Below are 10,549 nucleotides of genomic sequence, written 5' to 3' on the forward strand. Positions count from 1 at the left end.
CTAAGTACTGTTTAATATTTAAGTACTGTTGAGTACCCTCTGGCTTTGAAGCCATCTTAAATTTTCTGCCTACCACGAAAATAGCCAAACCAATTAAAAAGAAACTGTCTTTAGGATGATGCATTTTGCAGGTTCAAGATTTGAAAAACAATGTCTTTGGCACAGGCTGACTTTTTGTTTTTCCGTGACAGGTTTGATTGAGGGAAGATGAAATGAGTCCAGGTGGTTAAACTTAATTTCCGCTTACAACCGAGTATTTTCAACAAGCAGCGCCCACCTGTCGTCAGACGCTCATTTTCTGACAAAAGATTGTAATGTTATTACGTAAAAAAAAGTACATGGTATTTGGACATCTAAAGATTAAATTAATCTGGTTTGGTTAAAGTAAGGAGGATGAACAAGAAGGATTACATAGCAGGAAAAAAACAATTTCAAAAGGCAAACTCGTTATTTTCTTTCTATCGTGCGGTCTTATTGTCATTTCAACAAAGTACCCATTAGTTGCATGGTTTTATGTGATTTTTCCTTAAATCTACTCACTCAACAACTCAACTTAACAACAGCAGATGGTCAGCTAATTTTGTGCGAGACTTTTATTTGATCAGATAATCCCTCATTTTTTTTGCGATGGAGATGCTCAGTCAATGGTACCAAACACAAATCGTGAGGATTTGTTTTGATGTTTTGTTCAAAGTTAGCCATTTATCAACAGAATATAATAAACACTTTACAAAACAAACGTTTGCAATTTTCAAGCAGATTACAAAATCTATGAAGATATACTTACTTTCAAGAAATACACTCAACCCAAAGTTCTGAGTGAAAGTTCTATGAGGTGGGGGTATCAAGGACCCTGGGCAAGATGAACGACCATTTGTAGTTGGAGGTGGCCACTAGAGGGCAGTAATTATATCTCAGGGGAATGCTTCAATTCACTTTCTAATAAAAAAAATCATGTTCTGGTGAAGTAGACCAAGTAAAAGCCAGATGTCAGGCAATGTTTAATTAAAAAGATCTGCAGTGAAGAGTAATACTGAGAGAAAACCCACCTGAACCTACCAAATCCAGATTACGAAAGTGGTCTAGTTCTTCTGTTTTGCACTGATTTGTTGTTTGTCCAAAGACCCTCCAAATCCCAAGAGGGCAGGTGTTTCACACCTGCTGTGTTTAAACCCTCTTCCACTAAGACCCTAATATCTTTACAAAGGTGTCATAGCGCCCTGACGTGTTCTCTTTCTAAATCTGACATGGAGCTGTCTGGAATTAGGCTACCACGGTCATAATCTGCTCTGCTACCGGGAAGGCAAGCCCAGAGTGAGAACCATCCAAGAAGGGGAGAAGCAGGATCAGTAATGGGGAACACCAAAAGCAGCACTTTGTCCAAGAAACTGCTGGAGGACCTGAAATCCAACACTAAATACACAGAAACCGAACTATGCCGATGGTACCAGTCCTTCCTTCGGGAATGTCCTGGCGGGAAGATTAGCAAGGAGCAGTTTGAAGGCATCTATGCCAGTTTCTTTCCAGATGCTGACCCCACCGCCTACGCCCGCCACGTCTTCCGGAGCTTCGATACCAACGCCGATGGGACTTTGGACTTCAAGGAGTACATGGTGGCGCTGCATCTGACCTCAGGTGGCAAGACTCGGCAAAAACTGGAGTGGGCTTTTGCGTTATATGACGTGGACGGCAATGGAACCATTAGCAAGAGCGAGATCCTGGAGATCGTCAGGGTAGGTCACTTGGCCTTTTGTTAGCGGGAAGACTAAAACTCTAGAATTCAAATTGTTGAATCACTTGGGTCGGTTTCATACGTGGAAACTGAACCAAACAGATCCAGTCCTTAGTTTGCTTAAAATAAATTGTGGTGCCTGAAAATGGTTCTTCTAACATTGGTAGTCATCTACATATCTGTAAAAATGGGGTTCAACAACCATCTTTTTTTCCACACAGTCAATCTTCAACATGATCCCAGCTGACGACCAGGAAAACCTTTCCGAAGACGAGAACACGCCAGAGAAGAGAGCGGAGAAAGTCTGGCGCTTCTTTGGGAAAAAGGAGAATGGTAATTATTCTGCTAAAACAACCAGAGCGTTTTGGGGGAACTATTTTTGATATCTACCCTAATTCATATCGGACAGACAAAATCTCGGAGGACGAGTTCATCCAGGGCGTGATGGACAACAAGGACATCCTACGCCTCATCCAGTATGACGAACCTCAGAAGATTAAAAACAAGCTGAAGGAGAAGAAACAATAGCGGCTGCGAGGAAACTCTCGCAAGGACTAAATTCGGAATATTTACGCTCATTCCCGACTTCTCCATACCTTCCTTGACTATTGTCGACCATTGCATAAAAATCTCCACATTCCCGAATTTAAACTGAACTCAAACTATATTGTCGTGAGCTGGATCTCGGATCTCGTTTCTACGCTGCCCCCCGGAAGGTCCGGAGTGTCACGTTAGCGCTAAGCCGTTTGAATCTGTTTACACAAACTGTTGATTAAGTGAAGGAGGAACCCAAGGAGGGGCTTCAGACTCAGCGTGTTAATCCTATCATAAGATGAAGGTCGATAGCAACCGACCCAACTAACAATCCAATCATTTTAATTGCAACTTTAAACTCCTGTGGAAGTTGGCAACCTTTTTCAGACCAAATGTTTCATACTTTTTATTTCTATTCTTATTAGGACCTGCCCACTTTGCCTTATATTGTTTTTATTATGAAACCTGCTGTGAATTTCCCACGTGCATAAATAAAGTCTCTAAAATGAAACCAAATGACAAACTACAACATCCCAATGGTACATTTCACCCTCACTATCCTTTTCAATAGTTGCTACAACCAAAAACTCAAATGTATTTTTTCCCAGTGGATCTTTATTCTTCACATAATCATTTGTTATCAATAAGACGGAAAGTATGCATTCCATAGCGTGCTTTTCCAAAAATCATTCCCTTAAAAGATGAATTGGCCAGCACACCAGATCGATCAATTTGAGCAGGACGTTTTCTGAACATCCAAATATACGCAAGGACAAAACACAACAAGTGTTCAGAAAAGACCAAACAAAAATGAATGCAGAGAAATGTAAGCCTCCAACCAAAACATGTATAGACATACACAGACAAACACACACAGATACACACACTGCTCATGCAGTTACAGATCACAACCAGCTAAGGGGTGCCGCAGGACTGCCATCTGTGTACACAGCATAGAAAAGACAGTGGAAATGTTGGCGTACGACAGACGACCGAAGAAACGACATAACCAGTTTTAATTTTTGAGCAATGCAAAGAAAAATAATACTTGCTTTCAGGAAATATCTAAGCCACAATTGCATCTTACCGACAAAACCTTATGTGGCATCTTGCAATGTTGCACTTACAAATTAGCAATGTAGTAGCTATGGCCTACATTTTTTTGGCAAGCGCAACTTTTTACGCAAAATTTAGGCTCTACTGTGCTCTATCACTAACGTTAGAACTGGTGCACTTGGAATAAAAAGTCAAACCCGTTCTTGTGATCTCCCCGTTCAATTCGAACAAACACTGGAGGCACAAGTAGGTTTTTTAGTGTAACGCTATCCCACTTTTCCCTTTACACGAGGCAGAAACGCTATGTCCAACAGCCATCTTTTGAAATAGGAAAATAGTCCACCACGAGTTCCTCTGGATATCCAAAAATAAACAAGATCAAGACTTTTTTTTCTTGCTTTTTTAAACCAGACCGCAAAACGATGAAGAAAACCGGAGTGACGTTTTTACGACAGCAGAAAATGTAGAAGCGAGCAGGGTTCACACGTACTAGGAACATGCTGGTTCTGGTACCGGGTACAATAGTCCACGCCCTCAGATGTCCAAGTCGACAGGCCTGACGTTACCCGTCTTGTTGTCTTGAACCCAAAGCTCTCGGTCCTTAGCCGGGTCCACCTTCTGTAGCAGCTGGTCCACTGGCTCCACCGTCTGCAAACATTGAGATGGATTAGATTCCTCATTTTGTACTTTTGAGGCAATAAGTGCCTTGGAAAAGAAAACCCTTTTTAAAAAGAGTAGGTTTCGTAAAGCATGAATAACAAGATAGCAAGAATTGTTTGAATGAGTGGCATTGAAAGCTACAAATAAATCAATTTTTGATTATTTTTGGTGCCATTTTATGTTCTTGCTTAGAACTCACCCCCTGATTAAACATGTCTGTCTCATGCCTGAGCGTGGTGTACTGACGAAGATGTTGCTGAATCCATTCAATGCGATCCACTTCCAGTTTTTCCAGTTCCTGATTGAACAACAACAACAACAACAACAATGATTCTCTCATATTTTACTGTTACTCTTACTGCAGAATCCAAGTTGAGTTGGTTTCTTGTTTATTTTTCTCATTGAAATGAATGAAAAGTGGAGTTACCATGCTGGAGGTCACCATCTCCTCAAACCATTTGGACTGCGCCTGGTTATAAACGTCCATGCAGCGCATCAGGTCGTCTCCTGTTGGACAAACAATTGACCGGTTCATAACAAGTAAATAGATTGAATGCTTCCAAGTCAAGGCATGTAGAAACCTGCTTGTGTGGATTTCCTGCGAGCCTTCTTGATGTCTTCTTCGGTTTTGTTGCTGAGTTTGATTTCCAGTTGCTGTGTCTTCACTTCCAGATCTTTTTGTCGTTCGGCGAGAGCTTTACGGGACTGTAATGCAAAGAATTTATACCAATGGAGAGCCCAATTTTAAGGAAGGATATATGGCAGCAACTTTACCTTCTCGACGCCGGCGTATCGGCTGGCCAGTTGTTTCCTGAGCTCGGCGATGTGATGGTCATACTTTTTCAGATCCTTCTTGAAGTTGTCTGCATGGAACGTCAGCAGAGGTTTCTCCACCTCGGTGTGGAGCTAAAAACGACAAATGATAATAATAAACTAGTATCAGCATACATGACACAACTGGGCAACAAATAATCCAGCAAAGCTACAAAATCTGAACAGCAAAGCAATTCTTCTGCCATCTAAAAAATGACCTTGTTGGAGAACTTGAGGTGGACTTCAGCTTCATCATGGAGACTTTTCTTCAACTGAGTCCAAGCTTCGCCGAGAGTCCTGAACACCAGAAACATGTACTTAATGAGTCAAGTTAGTCACTTTGCTAGGCCCACCGCCATTCCAAAACGAAAAAAATGCCCTCTCACCCTTCTTCTTGAGCCGCCAAAGTGCTGAGGGACAACTTGGACAGGTTTTTGGCATACTCCTCTTCAATTTTAATCCTGGAACACCCCAAAAAATGTATTTTCCAGCTTAGAAATATCTCCTCTATAGTGAAATTGCCATTTCGTAATGCATATGGACAATTTCAAGAGTAAATACGGTCAGTTCTCAGGTGTACTCAAAGCAACTGGGAACGTGGCCAAGAACAATAACAAACTATTCTGGCATTTTGACATGTAAAATCCTTTATCTATCTTAACCCTTTAAAAAAAAACACTCTAAATGGGAATTGCTATTAATACCTTTCATGGACGAACTCCGCCATCTCCTTTTGCATCTGTTTTCCCTTCAATTGCTTCTGCAGTAGAACCTCGAATCCTCCAACCGATGTGGCCCCCTGTGGGTCCTTCTTGTCTGTCTATTAAACAGACTCAGAATCAAATTCACACACAGGAAGTCCACACTCCAGATTTGGCTAGTGTGCATTATTGTTTTACAATATAAAACTCACCCAGAAGTAATCGCAATAGCTCCATTCGTTGGGTTTGAGCAACTGTTGCTCAGGTCCTTCTCCAGGAAGCGGGAACGTCACTCCATTGATCTGCAATAAACACATAAACAGCAGTTAAAAGGTACGTGTCAAAAACAATTGGAATGCAAAACGATTGTTGCATAGGAGGAGGAAAGGTTAAGCAGTGAGTGGAACAAATCGCAGTTGCTACGGCGATACCGAAGCCTTTGGGGTTGGGAGGCTGTCAGTATACGGCTCTAATTAGTCTCACACTTGAAATTATGTAACAGCATCTGTGAGGTCATACACACAATCATGGTAGGAGATGCAGGTCATGTGACATTCCCTAACATGGTTGACCGGTTCTAGGTCTAACTGACCTTTGCTCCAAATCATACCCAATCTGGAATTCTATACCATCATTTTAATTCATTTTAACAGGCAAAATTGATGATATATTTGAGTTACAAGTCTGTAGGAAAATAAACTGCCAATAACGGTAAATACAGCCATAGTAAAAAGCAATGCTACACTGTGAGTAGCAATATAATCCTTATTTGACTCTCTAACATCCATCCTCCATCCCATCATGTCCTGGTGGACCACGAGTAGATGACTAACACAAGCGCTTATATAATACACACGTGCACGCTCACGTACACGACTGGCTTCGGGGACATGTCGGGGAAAAACTGGCCGATTTAGTAAGCGTCACTTTGTTAATTTTCCCCATCGCTAGATCCGGGTGACAGTTGCCATGACGACAGTTGCCACGCAGGCACGTATATAACACCGTCGCAACGAACCGCTCGGTAACCCGACGCCAGCGAGGGACCGGACGCCGGAGATACGGGGACCTTTCGTGATATGATCTGCTGGCTTGCTTGACTTGGCTGTTGCTAGGCAACAATTGACCCTTTCTCAACGGACCAAAAACAAGTCATTGTGATGGTGAAAACAAGGTCAAACTGACGTCTTTTATCTAAGGGTCAACCATGCATTTTTTGTGTGGTATCTCCATGACAACAATGTGTGAATTTGTACAAAAACACCTGGCATCATGTTGACAGGTGAATTTTACATGTGAGGAAAGGCATTTTAGCATCCATTGTCCATCTAGTGATATCATTTGGCGAGTTATCTTACTAATAACATTCATTTTGGCCACTAGTGTAATGTTTGGTCTACTAGTCGTATTTATGAACTGACACTAAAGCGGATCCAACTGGAGGAAGGTTTCCATGGAGATCTCTTGCCTTAGTTATAGTGTATACATACATAGTGTATACTATAGTAGTTATAGTGTATACATACATAGTATGTAAGATAAAGTTACTGTCAGGCCAACAGTAATTTTGGTCAATGGCAGCCAAACACCCTTCCATACTCCAGGAATTAGGAATTTGAAATTAGGAACTGAATGGGAAAGTCCTATATAATAGATAATTCTATTCTATTAATGAAAATGACACATTTTCTTCATTTCTGAAGCATTAAATAATGACGTCCATGATTTCTGCCTATACAGCAGACCTACATTTGTTATTCTCTTCATTATTTGATATGATTCAGATCCTAGCTTCATCAGAATCTGCAAATAGTCAATTTGCCAGGCTCGAGTTTCAGTCAGACGTGGCTAACCATTGTAATTTTGATTCATTGGCCTGCCATTGATAGCAATAGCAACACTCAGATTTGACCTGAAACGAAGCAATTACTGCAACTGATTGTTCCTCGCCAAAGGTTTGCAAGAGTACAAATACTCATTCCACTTTTAATTCTACCTTCTGGGTAATTACCATTGTCTTTTTTTGTCTACCCAGTCTCTCAGTGTAGCCAAATATGGAAAAAAATGGAAAAAAAAATAGTATTTTTCACTCGCAAGGATTATCGACATCGTTTGAATCTTTTTCCCATATTATTTCAGCCCGCGAGTCATCTTGGGCTTTTGTCGCCATGGAAACTGGACCTGCTGCATCCCTTTTCTCACTCAATGGCCGCGGGTCACAAAACCTGCGTTGCCCCCACCCAACCCGCCTGCCTACACGCATCATTAACGGACAAAATGAAAATAGCTCCGTACGCCACCACATATAAAAAAAGACGATCACAAGGAAGAAGACAGTGCGCCTCTTCTCATTATTGACCATTTTACTGGCTTGCACGGTTTTGGAGCAGTTAGCCTATTTGCTTTGCAGTCATAAGGTAACAAGTTTAATTTAATTGGCATTATTATAGACTGGTGACCAGTTCTTTACTTGACACTAAACCTACTGAAGATTACATCATAAATGGACCAAGTCTTGGACATAAAAAAGATACCCAGAATGGAGGAATATGGCCAAGGAAGTCCACTCACCGTGGTCTTGGTCTCCTTCACTACGTGGACTCGCCTCCTGGCGGGCGACACCGATCCGGGCGGCTGCGGGGCGAGACACGACGGGTCATCAAAACTCTCCTCGGTGTCAAAGCTGCCCTCCATGCTTCCTCCTGGCGCCTCCTCCTATTCCTACTCCTGCTTCTTCGCTCCTCGCTCGAGCCGCCAGTCGTGGGTAGACGAGGGAAGGGGTACTGGGGTGAGCTTGGTGGCGGCGATGGGCGCCTCGGGGTACTCAAAGGATGTAGGTGAGGAAAGCGGTCTTGACTGGGGGCGTGGCAGAAAGGGGGACGCAGACAAGAAGGATGAACGGCGCCGAGCTGCCTCACCGCGATGTGCGTTTGGCAAAGAAAGCGAACGGGGGGGTGTGGGAGGGAGGAGAAGCGCTTATTTACACCCCCTTCCCCAGAGAGAGGCGGTAGGGGCTCTGATGTATGATGGTCTTTAAAAGACTCATTACAACAACGCGGGGGTGGGGTGCTGGAGCAGGCGACCAATGAGAAGCAGACTAGGCTGGGAAAGGTGACGAGGAAAAACGTGAGAAACGGCTATGTTCTGACTGGCCGTTTGCTAGTGCTGTTGGAATGTGTCGTGACTGGAGTTTCCCCCTTAAGAGAACTGAGAACTGTATTCAGGAAACTGTCTGTGGGAAATTTAGATTGCTAACAGCCCTCCCAGTGCAATTTGGTTGGATGTGAATGAAATCTAGGACTTTTAAGACTTTCATGCCACTAGAATTTAATGGGCATCCTGAGGGGAAAATAATCACAAAACATAACTTGGAAAAAAATTGTTCTCCTCCAGAAACCCTCAGAGAATTTGGCAGACAATTTCACACAAGGTAGCACACATTTAAGAATATTTTTTTCTAGTTTAGATGCTTTGAGAGTTAAGAATCCTGAAAATTGTGTCATGAGCTTTTCCAGTTGTGTTGTTATTTTCAAAACTGCTCTTGGTCTCTAGACATCATGTTGATGTTTTTTGTATTGTCTCATTCTTACTAATAAAAGTCGTTTTTTTAACACGATTTTGGATTGGCAGGTTGGGCAGATTCTGGATTTTTTAGCATCATCCATGTGACTTTTACAGGAAAGCATTTGGCAAAACAGCAGTATTTTTAATGGTAGAAGAAAAATACATATGAAATAGAAAAAAAACCTGCATGGCATTCACGCCCCCTACCCATCATGCACCTGCACACCCCAACAGAGTACAAACACAAGCTCCTCACCTTGGTGACACTCATCATGGCCGAGCTGGAAGAAGGACCGAGACGACTTTTTGTAGAAAATCCTCAACAATCCAAACATGCAAACATTGGCGGCTGTCGTCTGACTCATTTTGTCCACGTGGTCTGGCACGATGGGCACGTTGGCACAAGTTGGCGGGCACCGGCAGTGCGGCCATGCTGCCGGTGGGCGGAGCCTCACCTTGTTGTGTTTTGTCTACCTATGAGGTCAACAATTAAACAAAAAAATCCATCACTGACTTTGATTATGTAAATTGCATTGTCTTGTATATGAAGCAGTTCACCTGATTTGACTTAATTCGTTGCACATCCAATCCAATTTGAGTGGGAGGGGCTAGACTTTAAAGCCCTCCCACTTTAAATAAATTTGATATACATTGACTTTATTTTTCTGATGAAAAAAGTACATTGAAACCAGTATTTTATGTGTAGAAAAAGAAATTACTACCAATTTGAATACTTGAATACAGTGAGCAATCATTTTTTACATACTTAAAAGGGTCATTCATATCATAATAATCCAGATCAATATATCCTTACACCCCTATTATTCAGACATACTGTGTGTAGAGACACACACTCTGTAAATAAGGCAAAGGAACTACTACAGAGTGTTAAAATGTCACCACTCCTGAATCGTGATCATGTATTCCCAGCGTACAGATCTCAACCTTGACCCGACAGGACTAGTGTGATCAGTCATGCATCCCTTGCCTTCTCACACCACTTTTGATTCATGAGCTGTCCGCTCCATTTGAATCACATCAGTACATCTGCCGTCAACCAGAAGAAACACTGTAGAAAACAGATGAAGACAAAGCACAGTTCCAACGCACACACCTCAAGGTGCAATGTCACACAAATGTGAATAGACCTGACAGCAAGCACGACCTTGGCTCAGCCGTTTTGCTCAGCTTGCATCACAAAAAACTACCCTGAACAAAAAAACCTAAACATCCATAATTTAACAAAACAAATGGCAAAATATAGGTTATCAAGATAAATCTTTGCTTCCGATTGGGTTTAGGCCTTGCTTGCCTGACCACATGGAGGCCATTTGCAAAAAAATGGTGATAAGAGATGAAGAGGAAAAACAGGAGAAGGTCGATTACAGTTTTCGGAAGAAACGCTGACGGAATGGCCCGAGGTGTTTGGACGCTTTAGGGGCCGGAAGCCAGACTGCCATCTGCTTGCTGTCACATGCTTGCCGGCAGC

The 10,549-nt window shown here is 42.3% G+C and overlaps 2 protein-coding genes across 3 annotated transcripts; one reads left to right on the top strand and one right to left on the bottom strand.

Annotated features, from left to right (window-relative positions):
* The first annotated feature begins 734 nt into the window (after window positions 1–734).
* On the top strand, window positions 735–2,793 carry rcvrna (recoverin a). The gene is made up of 3 exons (XM_077734845.1): window positions 735–1,733; window positions 1,954–2,065; window positions 2,142–2,793. The coding sequence occupies exons 1-3, from the start codon at window positions 1,353–1,355 to the stop codon at window positions 2,258–2,260; spliced, it is 612 nt and encodes a 203-aa protein (XP_077590971.1). The 5' UTR covers window positions 735–1,352; the 3' UTR covers window positions 2,261–2,793.
* Window positions 2,794–2,859: 66 nt separating this feature from the next.
* Window positions 2,860–9,477, bottom strand: gas7a (growth arrest-specific 7a). Of its 2 annotated transcripts, none has more exons than XM_077734844.1 (11): window positions 9,317–9,477; window positions 8,068–8,130; window positions 5,709–5,798; window positions 5,500–5,615; window positions 5,182–5,256; window positions 5,014–5,092; window positions 4,757–4,888; window positions 4,564–4,687; window positions 4,410–4,489; window positions 4,182–4,280; window positions 2,860–3,970 (listed from the first exon to the last, which is right to left on the bottom strand). In XM_077734844.1, the coding sequence occupies exons 1-11, from the start codon at window positions 9,332–9,334 to the stop codon at window positions 3,857–3,859; spliced, it is 990 nt and encodes a 329-aa protein (XP_077590970.1). In that variant the 5' UTR covers window positions 9,335–9,477; the 3' UTR covers window positions 2,860–3,856. The 2 variants fall into 2 exon arrangements, with proteins under 2 accessions (XP_077590970.1, XP_077590969.1); XM_077734843.1 differs by having other exon boundaries at window positions 8,068–8,352; window positions 9,317–9,463.
* Window positions 9,478–10,549: the final 1,072 nt, after the last annotated feature.

The sequence above is a fragment of the Stigmatopora nigra genome, chromosome 15, assembly GCF_051989575.1.
Source record: "Stigmatopora nigra isolate UIUO_SnigA chromosome 15, RoL_Snig_1.1, whole genome shotgun sequence".
In the NCBI taxonomy this organism is placed as follows: domain Eukaryota; kingdom Metazoa; phylum Chordata; class Actinopteri; order Syngnathiformes; family Syngnathidae; genus Stigmatopora; species Stigmatopora nigra.

Coding starts and splice junctions, on each gene's coding strand:
- rcvrna (XM_077734845.1), top strand. CDS start 1,353: ATGGGGAACACCAAAAGCAGCACTTTGTCCAAGAAACTGCTGGAGGAC. Junction 1,734..1,953: donor AGATCCTGGAGATCGTCAGG/GTAGGTCACTTG, acceptor TTTTCCACACAG/TCAATCTTCAACATGATCCC. Junction 2,066..2,141: donor CTTTGGGAAAAAGGAGAATG/GTAATTATTCTG, acceptor CATATCGGACAG/ACAAAATCTCGGAGGACGAG.
- gas7a (XM_077734843.1), bottom strand. CDS start 8,190: ATGGAGGGCAGCTTTGACACCGAGGAGAGTTTTGATGACCCGTCGTGT. Junction 5,616..5,708: donor GCTATTGCGATTACTTCTGG/GTGAGTTTTATA, acceptor TCTGTTTAATAG/ACAGACAAGAAGGACCCACA. Junction 4,281..4,409: donor AGATGGTGACCTCCAGCATG/GTAACTCCACTT, acceptor TTGTTCAATCAG/GAACTGGAAAAACTGGAAGT.